General features: G+C 39.8%; 1 protein-coding gene across 5 annotated transcripts in view; it reads right to left on the reverse strand.

Annotated features, from left to right (window-relative positions):
* Positions 1-220: 220 nt before the first annotated feature.
* SLX4IP (SLX4 interacting protein) overlaps positions 221-13,748 on the reverse strand; it is a 98,638-nt gene continuing 85,110 nt past the window's right edge. For all 5 annotated transcript variants that reach the window (XM_075203975.1, XM_075203971.1, XM_075203969.1 and 2 more), the window contains 2 exons: positions 3,076-3,182; positions 221-2,337 (listed from right to left, as the gene is read on the reverse strand). In XM_075203975.1, the coding sequence (XP_075060076.1) occupies positions 1,350-2,337; positions 3,076-3,182 (1,095 nt within the window). In that variant the 3' untranslated portion in view covers positions 221-1,349. The remainder of the gene's footprint in view (positions 2,338-3,075; positions 3,183-13,748) is intronic.

The following is a 13,748-nucleotide window of genomic DNA, read 5'->3' on the forward strand; positions in this document are numbered from 1 at the left end:
TCGGAAAGCCAGCAGTCGCAGACAGCAATTAACACAACGACTGTACAGCAATATCTGTCCTTGAATGACGTTTTGCTTTTTTGTGCGTAGAACCACCTATTCCGATAGTCAACACATAGAGAGCTTTGATGTAAGATGTTTTGTGAAAACACAACAGAAAACAGCAGTTACATTGTTAACGTTTAGCTTTGTGCAAACACATATGAAGAATATGTAAAAATGTAATTATAAGGGCACTTTATTAAAAACAGAATTACAAAAAACAAACCGACGCACAGGCACTTACTACATTACAATAATGCATAACAACCTCTATGTGCTGTGATTGTGGGCTGTGACACCGATATGAGGTGCTACATAAGCTTAAATAAATTAAACAGGTGATTTCTGGATAACACAAGTCACCATTTAGTTTTGTAGCCAGAGATATCTGACTTTTAAACCATGTGCGGACCATTAAGGTAACAGATCTTTATGTATTGTAGGGGCTAAGTGAATGTGGGGTATAGGACTATGAATGTTTTACAATGCCGTATTATTAATATGTTCAAATATATGTGTACTAGCGAGGAATTGAGTTATACGCCACAAAACACCAAGATAAAACTTTATTTCAAATTATTTAAACCAATATATATAGATGAGTGAGTTTGAGACAAATCATGTTGTACGGCACATAGAGGCGCTATTAAAATGTTGTGTATTGTGCAAGAGAGGTTTCACCCATTCACAATGTGAGCGTGGGCCACCTGAGTGGACACAGCCAGTCACGTGACTACAGCTGTTGAGCTTAAATAAACACGCTCTCCCTGTACATAAAACATGGGTCTTTCTAACAGCTCAAATCGTTAAGAGAACTCAAACCCTACAACTTATTTTATTTACATTTAAAAATCTTTAAGGTAGAGAGCATGATCAGATTAGTTTCCATTTTTCTACCCACTAGACATACAAATACAAACGTAAAGGACTCTTGATTATTATTCAATACTGTTTGATCCTTGGTGATGTTATCTCTCTGTAACAATATACTTGATGCTGAGCTGTCAGATGAAGTCATGGAACATCCAGATGACATCACTGGGATATTACAGCACCACACACATGAAAGAAGAGCCAGAACGTACTTCTGCTGTGTACTAGGTGGAGTGAGAACGAGTACTAATCAAATCTTGGAAAGCAGAGGTTGAACTGAAGTCGTCTATAGTTACCAATACCTGGTGCACAGAGCTTGACAGATACATCAGATGTTTAACATTAGAAAAGTCTTCATCGTGGGGCAATTTTACATAAAGAAATAACATTAATTCAATGTCTTAGAAAGTAAAGTTCATATATTTAGAAATTAATTAATGCAATTTTTTGGACCTCTGAAGCTTTAACTTCTTTGTCTGGCCCTCTGTAGGCCTTCTGCTACCTGCGCTGGTATTTCTCTCATCCGTAGGCCTTCTGCTATCTGCGCTGGTATTTCTCTCATCCGTAGGCCTTCTGCTATCTGCGCTGGTATTTCTCTCATCCGTAGGCCTTCTGCTATCTGCGCTGGTATTTCTCTCATCCGTAGGCCTTCTGCTATCTGCGCTGGTATTTCTCTCATCCGTAGGCCTTCTGCTATCTGCGCTGGTATTTCTCTCATCCGTAGGCCTTCTGCTATCTGCGCTGGTATTTCTCTCATCCGTAGGCCTTCTGCTATCTGTGCTGGTATTTCCCTCCGGTGTGGTATTGGACAACATGCCCAGCTTGTTCTCACTAGTAACTGCCTCAACTCTGTTTGTCAGTCTTGTGCTTTCCATTATTTTGCTACTTGTGACTGTGGAGAACTTCAGAATATTAAGGATCCTTAAAGCTAAAGGTATGTCCTCTACAGACCCTGCTGCCACCTTGTCAGTCTGGCTTAGATATGTATCGTCCCTCAAGTCTGCTCTCTTACAGCTGAATGTATTTTTCCCTTCCGAGCTGTGTCGTCTCCTCTTCTGTTGCATAATACTTGTTCGGAGTGTTTGTTTTTGTTCTGGGGATGCTGACTGGCAGGTCCAGGAAAGAGCCTTGCTCGGATCCTGTGCCTGTAACAGTTCTGCAGACTGGAGCTTGTGCTGGCTTCTAGTACTGCATGGCTGGCTGTGATTAACATCATTTTCCACTTCGGCATCAGGAAGTGCCAAACTGTTCTGAGTAGTATTTATGCAATCCTCTGCTTGTTCCACACTCCTACACTCTGGATTAGATTGCGTATTACTCTTGTTTCCTTTGTCAGAGTCCGCTTGCCGAAGACGAGGGCACGCGTTACGGTCCCTGCCGAGTCCAGAGCTGGCATTCTTCACAGCTTTTGTCTTCTTCACTCTGTAATTCAAAAACAAGGCTAGTTCTTCTCTCTACTCTTGTAATTTATTAGGAGTTTAATAGGCTCGCAAAACATCTGTCCTGTAAAGTAACAAAGCTTCCATACATATATCACCATGACAAGAAACATTGTTTGCAGTGGGGGAATGGTATCATACTTTATAATCTGATTTTCCCTTAACATGCAGGGATATACATATATACATATTTAGTCACTCTGCTATGGAGAAGTCCACATTGTACGGAGTAAATTTGTTACAGATGTTAAGGTCAATATTGCATTCTAGGATCAGATTTCAGTAGAGACTGAATAAAATATTATAGCACAAATAGGGCTTTTTAAGGAATGCATCCCAAGGCACTTACTGATATTACTCAATACACTTTTAGCCAGTGCCACAATTTTTACCGTCTATGCAAGAACGGAGATAAAACCGCTAGAGGCCTAGAACGCAGTGTAATCAATCTACTTTATCAGGAGTGTTTGTCACATGCCAAACGTTTACACATCCTGAAAACGGAGCTATGCAAATGAGCTGCGTCTAAACGTGATGGGGGAAAACATGACATCATCGGAGAACAGCTGTCCTAACTTTGTTTCTTGATGACACCGTGCAGCTTAGCAGCAATTCCATGTAGAGTTATCTGGCAAGCATTGCTGTAATGCCTTGGAATGGGAGGCCGAAATTCAGACATCACAATCACCTCATGATATCGTCACCTCAGAGGAGAACTTACATGTTTTTCAGCACAGCTTGCTTCTTCACAGCGGTGGATAATATGTTGTTTATTTCACTTTCTCTGTGCTCAGCAAAATACTCCGACGTTCCGCTGGAAGACTCTTTCTATGAAATTGCAAAGACAATAAAACGGTAATAAAAAAAGACATTACTTTGGAAACTGACCCAGGAAACTCTATATTACAAGATGAAAGTTCAGTTCTCTTTGTCTAAGGCCTACAGATGTTGCTTGCTGCATTATTCAAATTGGAGAGGGATGGACGCTTTTCAAACCAGTCCTAGGGGTAAATGTATCAAGCTGAGAGTTTTCCGGCGGGTTTGAAAAGTGGAGATGTTGTCTATAGCAACCAATCAGATTCTAGCTGTCATTTTGCAGACTATACTAAATAAATGATAGGTAGAATCTAATTGGTTTTTCAAACCCACCGGAAAACTCTCAGCTTGATACACTTACCCCCTGGTGTTAATAGCGTAATAAATGGCCCTGATGCGCTTGGGTTATAGGGGGGAATTCACCTGGCCGCGTTGCTCTCTAAAGAAACGCAGCCGCGCATCCATTATCGTTCATATGGTAATTTTAACATGGATTTCTAAAAATCAGCGTTAAAAATTAGCAAACTAACGATAATAATGCCCACTATTACCACAGTAATAGTGCGCAGGCCACGTTATTTTTGAGAATAACGCAACCAATTGAATTCCCCCCATAGAGTGACAAGGTTATCAGGGGTACAGTATAGTGGAAGATTATAAGAATACTAGAGGTCACTAAGTAGTTTCACTGCCATACAAACCACCAGGCCACAGAACTCCAAGGTGACTTGCCCTTATTATTTTAACAGTACATGGCACACGATCCCTTATAGTACCAAAAATGTATCTTGAAATAATGTAAGATATATACTGGTTATAATGTCTAAAGGAATAAAAGTTATTTAAATAAATGTTAATGACAAATAATAAAAACTGATGTGAAGTGAAGGACAAGGAACTAATGTGGGAAATTTAGATGTTGAATTCAGTTTTAACTGTGTGTTACCAAAAGCAGGAAACTCTTATGTGCTTATTTGATTCTGTCTGTTTGTAAAGAAGATGCTTTTCCATCCACTTGTGCTAAATAACTGGTTGTAAAGTCACCCACAACTTAATGAGTTGTGTTATGGTGCAACTGTTTATAATGTAGTGTACCTGTTACTTTCAAAGCAGAGTGCACTCTGGGTAGAGGAGGACCTCTACATACAAGGAGGGACATGGCTGCTTTTAGTACAAGTTACTGTTCTGTCCTTTGTAATGTTAATAATACCACACATATTCTGTATACTGTTTCTGAATAAGTAGAATTTATCATAATGTACAACTGTGATGACAAAACACACCTAGAGGTGCATCTACGCAGCACTGTAGCAAAAGGGTTAACATGCAGAATAACTTATTTATTTTACACAGATCTGTATAGGTATATTGTCTATAATATGTAATATATAAATACCACCAATATATATGTATAAACTTGTGTAAAGAACTGTATAAACCATATGAAGAGTGATCTAATCATTTATGTTTTATCAGGTCAGACACTTTATCAGAAGTGCTTATAATAAAGTATAAGGAGGTAAGAAGTCACTGTGTTACTTGCCTTTTATAACCACAACTGGTCTGTGAGTACTCTAAGTGACTTCTAAAATCCATACACACTATACATAGCTAGTTAATGTGATATCAATAATCTAATACAAAACTAAACTCTGATCCCTTGCTAGCAATAATCTTGTCTACTGACGTTTAAATGGTGGGAATGCGGTTCTGTGAAAATGGAGTAGAAAACATAGGTTAGACGATGTTGTGAGGCTAACAGGAGACCTTAAAGACCACTCCGGTGAAGGAATACTGAATAGATCATACAGACTTTTCTAAATGTAACTATTGTCCATTGTATCCTAAATGAGCTTGGATATGTTGGTACAACCATGTTACATGGAGGACTTGTCATTAAAAGAATCCGGTACAAGGTATTTAGGGTGGCATCTACTTTATTGTCAGGATGTATTGGGCTCTCCCTTGGTAACCCCAAGATTCATAGCAACCACGCTGGTTTGATATGCTCACTGCATACATGGCTTTTTATATATGTATAGTGTTTGTTACAAGTCTTCTGCACTGCATATACAGTTTGTGTGTTCTCTATCGGTGTGTTACATAAAAACTGAGGCTTCCTTACTCCAAGTTGTTTACTTAATGTGTTTACATGAACAATGGCTGCATTGCATGAATACACACGCTTTCCAGGTGTTGTATATACAAATATTATTTTCAAATGATGTTTACTCATATGAAAGTGGACTGTCATTATTACAATACGAAAGAATTTAGCCATACGTAAATGGAGCTCAGAGTTTACAAACCTATGGCTATAAATGATTTAAAAATGCACATCAGTTTGCTGTAAGCAATATCAAGTACATGTGTTTATTTTCAAAACTCAGACAGAATCTGATTGTCCGCTGCCACTTATACGGACACACAGGAGTTGGTTGAGCAGAAAAACTGTGTTGTTGTTAAAATTCTCTTGTTCTGATTGGCTACAGGTTGTTTTAAAAGCAGCCTACCTCATTGGCTGCTTGTCTGTGCGTCTCCAAGCTTGACGCTAGTCCTCAAAACTGTTTCTATAACTTCAATAATAAAAAAGGACTTGCAATATGAGATAGACAACATATGGTTCTTCAGCTCTGGCTGAACTATTACTCTAGAAGTATAAAAACCACAGGTTGTCTATAGACAATTCTGAAGCAAATTCAGACATGCAACATTTTCTGTCCCTGGTTCCATTTAGCATTGGATATTGTGGAGTTAAACCACAAGGCTAACATTTGGATGATCATGGTTTGTGCTTGTTGGCTACACTTCCTCCACAGACCACAGGAGATTTCATTACGTCCATGCTAAGAAACAGAATTACTGGAGTGTTTAAAATGAGCTGAAACCCCCAAAAAAACTTATGTACGAAAAGTCTTGTTTCCCGGTGAGCCAGCCAGCCAGCCACTGGTTACATGCAGAGACTGGATGTTGCAATCTTTTTATTAGCTTGCTCCACATACTTGTTTACTTGAAAAACGTATCTTCCTGGGGCCGTTTCAAAAGACAGCTCCTCTGATATTCATTAATTACTGCAACAGTAATCACATCACTACTTACATTTCCTTGTTTTGTTATCACCTGGACTACACAACAGGTTGTAAGTAGAACACCTAATGAGGATAGAAGACGTGCTTGTGGCTTCATTTGGATTGACAGAATTAAGGCATTTGGTTTCATAATGGTGGAGTGAAGGCACTAGATATATAGGCATATAGAAAGAACACTGCTTTCAGGGGAACTGTGGGACTTTGGGGAAGTTCTTAAAAAAATACCACATCCACTTTATAGAGCTTCCTTGTCTGACATCATAACCCTTCAAAATGAGTCAGTGCAAGTAAAAGGAGCTGGAATTGAAAACACTTTTAATGATATAATATGCAATTCATGTTTAATGAGTAATGTGGTCTAGGGAGGGGTTCCGGGCACTTCTATGGTTAAAATAATGGCTATCAGATCTCTGCACAGCTTGAGATACCTTGTCGGTAGAGAGGCGATTGTCTACCCTCGTTAGATGTTCCACTTCTACCTTGTATAGTTTAGATGCCAAGGAAAGCGACTGGATATGCGATGATGTTGCCCTAGCATGGGCACCAGTGGCATTGCTAGCTTTGCAGAATGCCCGGCCTATAACCAGGGTCAACAAATAATCTTTCCCACTAAGTTACAAATAACACTAACAAAACAAATCTGTATTACTTTTACAAACCATTAAACTGAACCTAGCACTACGGTTGAAACCTGGACTCCAGAAGCAACAACCCTGATACTATGTCAAACTTTTATTGTGTCACATACATTGATAGAAATCAATAGTAAATACATTCAAAAAATAGTTACAAATGGTTTAGATACAAGATTGGACCCCGAGGTTCCAGAATTAACAACACTCTTGATGTGTACAGTACTGGAATTGGTGTATTGTTCAATATTAACCAGTTGCCACCTGCCCATCATATAGAAATGGTGGTCTTATTACCTCAGAACTCTGCATTGCTATTTATAAACTTCAGGCACAGAATGGTGTCAGCGCCTTTCTGACAGCAATTACACCTGTAGTCTGAGCTGTCAATGAAATAGGGTGTAATGAAACCTTGAATTTGGAGCATGCAGTGTTAAAATTGAAGGCAACTTGTCGCTTCTTCACTGGAAGAGGAAATACTATGAGGTCAATGCAGTGACATCACAAAGACTCCTCCCAGCAGAGGGCAGTCATGGGGCAATGTAGGAGAAACCTGCTAGTCCCATCAGGTCCATGTAACCTGCATCTAACAGAGGCAGCTCTATGAGATCCAAAGTGGATCAAACATTATAATTATAAAATAAAAGATGAATGTAAAAAAAATCTATAAATAAAAACATATACTTTACCTCAAGATAATTAGAACACACAGCATGACACTTACCCCGGGCTCCCTAAACTACACTTACACCCCATCCTGGCTCAACTCTGTTTTTTGGTTCCTGTATATCTTTGCCATTGTTTCGGCACATAGTGATGTTTTTTTCTATTTAAATAAGTATATATGTTAACATGTCATATTATTTGAATTACTGAATCTTAATTTTGGAAAGTCTTGTCTTCTGTTGAGGAAACAGTGTGAAAGCATGAAATCAATATATCGACACCAATAAAGTACATTAAATCTGATTATCAGTCTAATAATCAAATTATACGTTAGACTGCTTTGCGCACATTAAAGCCTTACACGTATGCAACACTAGTAGGCTAATTGGCTGCTATCAAACTGACCCTAGTATGTCTGTGTGTGTATGTTAGGGAATATAGACTGTAAGCTCTATCGGGGCAGGGACTGATGTGAGTTCTCTTTACAGCGCTGCGGAATTAGTGTTGCTATATAAATAAATGATGATGAACAATTTAACCAACTTACTTGAGATGAGCAAAAACCTATCAAAAAGCTCATATAGAACGAACAAAGTACATTTTGATTTTTGCTTTATAATGCTACATTTCTATCAGCATTTCACTATAATAAGCAAACTTAACATTGTGCTGAAAATTAAACTAACATTGTACCAAACATTTTTTTTAAAGGTGATAATGGATTATACACCCGTTAGCAAGACTCATTCACCATTATGTATTAGTACGCATGTCAACCAACTATACTGTACAGCAATATAAAAAATATAGGTGTTCAAAATAGAACCACGTGGTGAGTGACAGGACTAATGATGACTAAATGTGGCGTTATTAGTATATAAAGATTGTTACTTAAGCTACCCAGAAAGGGCAGATCCGAAGGTTTGAGCCAGAGTGACCAAACTTGACATATCCAGGCATTTCATCAATAATGCTGAACAAATGGGATCCAAATAATGCAAAGAGCCAATCACATCAGAGACTATCAGAGCGTATAGAATTTTCAGCAGTTCTGATTATTCCACAATGTCTACATAGGCTTTCTGCTATGTGTGTGGCCAGCTTAAGTTTAATCTTTAAATCAAAAGGTTTTAAGAGTTGCTTTGCAGTGCTGAAAAAAATTATGAACTGGGAGTTAAGTAGTTAATAAAATAAAATGGAGAAGCTTGCGGACATGTTGACTCCTTGTGTACTTAGCTTGTGACCAGGATTTGGAAACCTGAGGCTTGTAAGGCGATGCAACACTAAAGGGTATATTTACTAAGCAGCGGTTCCGACGAACCTCCGATTCTCATCATCATCATCCTCTATTTATATAGCGCCACTGATTCCGCAGTGCTGTACAGAGAACTCACTCACAACAGTCCCGGCCCCATTGGAGCTTACAGTCTAAATTCCCTAACATACACACACACAGACACAAACAGACAGAGCGGTATAGACTAGGGTCAATTTTGATAGCAGCCAATTAACCTACCAGTATGTTTTTGGAGTGTGGGAGGAAACTGGAGCACCCGGAGGAAACCAACGCAAACACGGGGAGAACATACAAACTCCTCACAGATAAGGCCATGGTTGGGAATTGAACTCATGACCCCAGCGCTGTGAGGCAGAAGTGCTAACCACGTAGCCACAGCTTTGCTGTGATTTTTTTAAAATGACAATTTTATTAAAGACAAAGGCCATTAGAGTTTGTCTTTAATAAAACTGCCATTTTAAAAGAATGACGGCAAAGCGCCAAGAACTGACGGGTCACCGGAAATGCCGCTTAGAAAACATACCCCTAATAGTCTCCAAGTTAGGTACCCTGTGCCTCATCAGCTAATTTGGAATTTGTAGTTAAACAACGGCTGCATAGCTACAGGTTGCTGCGAGCACTATATAAAATTATAATATTGTAACAGTAACTTCAGCCATCCTCTACTGCAGCCCAATACCTAAGGGACCATTACACTTTAATTCATCCCTGACAACTGAAGCACACTGTATCTGTATCCTTCACTTCACAATGCGGCTGCTAAGTCCTTGGAGACTGACGAGTGCTAACATCCAGTATGTGAGAAGGTAGCAGTACAAGGTCGTTCTTTTGCTTTAAGCTGTGTGTGTTTTTAAGTGGAACAAAAACATGATTTATGTGTGAAACATTTCTGAACATGCCCTTTAAGTACAGTAGACTTTCCTCTGTGGCCACACCCTTCAAGTGCTGAATTTTGAGAACAATTAACACAGACCGTGAGTCAGTCTTTGAACAGCTCTGTGGGAACCAGAGTCTCAGCTATGTGCAGTGATGTAAACTCCCTAAGGCTTCCAATGCCTACAAGAGAATTCAGAAACAGACATAAATAAGAGACGGAGCGCTGCGTCCAGTCACATTACCAAAGTGTCTCGGCGTAATCTGCCGTGCGTTCCGCTGTCTCCTTGTTTATCTCCTGCTCAGGAATCACTGCTGGATCTGCACTGCAGATGTGGAGATGCATTTTTATTCAGGAATAAGTATGGACATGGAGTATGAGAAACTCTGCATGTTGATGTATTGTATCAACACTGGAAGACGAAAACCTCGCAAGTAACAAAAGTTGTCTCCCCTGCCCCCTCCTTAAATTAAAAGCACATTTCTTGGCGTATTTACACTTGCGTAAAGACTGGGTGGGCACTGCACATTACCAAGCTTTTCCAGCCCATGGACTGTCAGCTCTCATTAGACATTCGGCGTACGGACTCCTCATTTCTGACAGACCCTTCTGAAGGGTTAAGGCCCTGACATCCCTTAGGGAAATGAGATTAGGAGGAAAGTGAAGGTATCACTGATACCAAGGCACTTCTAAGTGATGTAAAAAGCATGTGAGGCTTTTATAAATTGTCCCTTGACAGGTCGACCTATCACTTCTTTCACCGGGCTAAGAATGTGGCTGCGTAAAAAGTAATCTAATTATTTTAGTCGGTTTATTGCCAGTGACCTAGTTAAAGCTTTATGTCACTGCCTTTTACTTTCAAAACAGGAAGAAAGAAAAGTTTGGGTTTTTATTTTTTAAAGTGCCGTCTCAAAAATATTCAGAAAATTACAATATTTGTAAACAGACATTGTAAGACAAGAATATGCAGTTCATAATCGCTCTATTCCATAAAAATGGTCTGATTTTAATACCTTACTAGTAAAAAAAACAAAAACCCAAAATGATGGTTGGGAGGTGGAGGTGATATAGATGAAGAAACAAACAGCCCCATCTTAGACTAGGCCCCTTTATACACATTATGGGAAGATGCGCCTCTACTGGAGTGTTTTGGCTTCTTTAGATTTTCAAACTGCTAAAATTTAAAACGGTGCTGCCTTGTAAAGGGAAACTTCCCTTTATAAGGCAGCGCCACTTTAAACTTTAGCTGTCAACTCGCCGATTTCCGACGACTTGTACAAATTGGAGTATGATAATTTACCCCCTGGTGTTTTTCTACCTATATAAAATGATGATTAGGAGGCTCAGAGATGGCCCATTCATCAAGACGGGTCTGCTTTTCTGAATGGACCATGATTCTCTTAGCAGAACTGGCAGGTTCCTCTTAGTTTGTACATAGATATATTAAACAGTTTCCTTTCCTTTCTGAGTGTGTGTTTGGTTTGGTGGTGAGGAGCCCATGTCATTTGGCTGCTGATGCATCACTGTCCATTTTGACCACATACAAATAAATTCACTCCCAGCCCACACTGGGGTCTTTTAGTGTGATTGGAAGATGACAGATCGCATAGGCCAATAGCTGTCATCCTCCTTCCAGATCTATGTGTACGCCTGATAAGGAGCCCAATGCATGGATTAGGGAGATCTATAAGCTACTTCCTAGGAACAAAATACAAATACACAACCTAACCAGGTGACTGACATCTGGGTAATGCCATTCACGGGGCGGTCATTGGGAAACTGAATATTCATCAAATGAAAGTCACCATATATAGTAAAGAAACATTCCATTATATTATATTTGATGGTTTCATAAGGCAGATACTTATTTCAAATGTAGCTACTTTAATATTCTGTTGAAATAAGTGTTAAAATTCACAATTTCTAGACATTTTATAAATGAATTCCTGCTTCGGAAACCACAGAAAAGAGAAGTTTGTATTTTAAAGTTTCCAGAAAATCTATATATTATGGAAGTTTGTCCTCTCTGCCCTATGTACGGTATTTACTATGTAGTTCTCAAAAGTTTGCCCACTATTGTTCCTGCTAATAGAGAATTTGACGATAGATGTGACCACTGGGAAGACTGAAGGTCTCTGTTGTTAGGTGGTCACACACTCTCTATTCATCCTCCACCTCCTCAAGGCGTACTTCATGATCCCTGTAGGACTGGGAGGATGAGTGCGGTTAAAGGCCTGGCCTGGCCGCAGCACAGCAGAGAAAACCGATCAGCTTCCCCCAGGTCCACATCCACCCACGGCCAAGGATTTCTGCTGTAATTCCGTGCGGCTGCTCTTGAAGTTCTCCATGGCAAGAGGCCACGGGTATGTTTTTCAGTGATCATAGGATCCCATAAGGACTGATATGGTTACATATCTTCAAGGAAACCAACTGTAAACGTTCCAGCAGGAAATAAATCTGTGGAACGGCGCCAGTTTTATTCATGGAAAACACACCGTGCTAACTATAAATAAAGGTGATGACATAAACAATATAAAATTCAGATGGTTGACTTAGAAAAATATTTATGTGACTGGATTTTTTTTTTACAGCAGGAAAGAAGCACAGAGGCCATTTTGGAGCGCACTTGGAGGAGGCTGCCCCTCCGGCAGTAAAAGAGCTACCTTTTTAATTACTATTTGGTGTGGTAGGAGGTGACTTTGGCACCAGTCCCATCTACAGTGTTTAATTTGTACTTTGGCACTTACAGTCCATAATTACTCGGATAACTGACAGGATTTCTGCAACCGATGTATAATGGTAACTCCTGCACACACGCAAATAGTTTTGTGTTCTTAAATTGTTATTACACCAATATTTAACAGACAGAGTTATCCAGGAGTAACTGGTGTTCTCTAGGTCTCCTCTATTGTACCTCTTGCAGCTCCAGGCTGTAATTTGTTAAGGCGTCCATGAAACACTGCATCCATTATCCGTGCTCGGAGGAATCTACTTGTACAGTGGACAACTCTTATTTTGAATGCGGTACATGTTATTACATGTTTATGTTTTTTATTTCCACGCTAGAAAACTAGCAGAAGTTCAAAGGATTCTCATGCAATTTACCTGAGTAATCTAATGCTGCCATGTGGGACCTCAGAGTGGCTGATTGTTGCAGGGACAAACGTGTGGGTTCTAACACGGATTGATAGTGTTTGCACATACACTACTGACTTAGAGGAACACTGTTGTGAATTGTATCATTCTAACCGCACATTAAAATCGGCCTTGGACGCATTTAATAAATCAAACTGTGATTTAGCTTTTACAAGGGTACCCTGGCAGGGGCAAACGCAGGATTTGTAGAGGGGGGTTTCCACACCACGTCACTAGTGGGCGTGACCAGCATGCATGGGGGCGTGGCTATAATATTAGACAGTGCTTGGCTGCTCTCCAACTCTTCCTATCCCCATAATATACATGGGCAATGCTGCATGCACTACTGTCAGGTTCACACAGATCTCCCTTTTCAAGCAGAGCCATGTGAAGCAGGGGCAGGGTCCAGCCACCTCAATTATACAGTGCCCCAGGCTTGGAGGGGGGTTTCCAGGCACTAGGAAACCCTCCCTCGGTTTGCCTATGCCTGGGGTGTTATAATGACAACATGTGTGTGTTTTGTATTATTTTGCTAGTATTTAGGTATGTAGAGCGTTACACTCTTTGGGATGGTGGATGCATCCTCCTAATATCACGGGAGCGTTGTGTCACTGTTGGGGCAATGCCCATAAGTTGACATGTAGGAGATTCTCCACTTGTCATCAAAAAGTGGTCAAAGAATTATGTGCACATTGTTCCCAGGGAGTTGCATCTTGCTTACAAATTACCTACATATATGTGCATTACACAGATATCTCAGAACACACCTAAACATATGTTTACATTTACTGTGTGTTGCAACTGTACAGTTTCTTCTATAGACATCATTTTACATGCTAGCATGAAGTAAATCATCGTCTGGGCACTATCAATGTTCATGAGTAC

Source organism: Mixophyes fleayi, chromosome 3 (genome assembly GCF_038048845.1).
Source record: "Mixophyes fleayi isolate aMixFle1 chromosome 3, aMixFle1.hap1, whole genome shotgun sequence".
In the NCBI taxonomy this organism is placed as follows: domain Eukaryota; kingdom Metazoa; phylum Chordata; class Amphibia; order Anura; family Limnodynastidae; genus Mixophyes; species Mixophyes fleayi.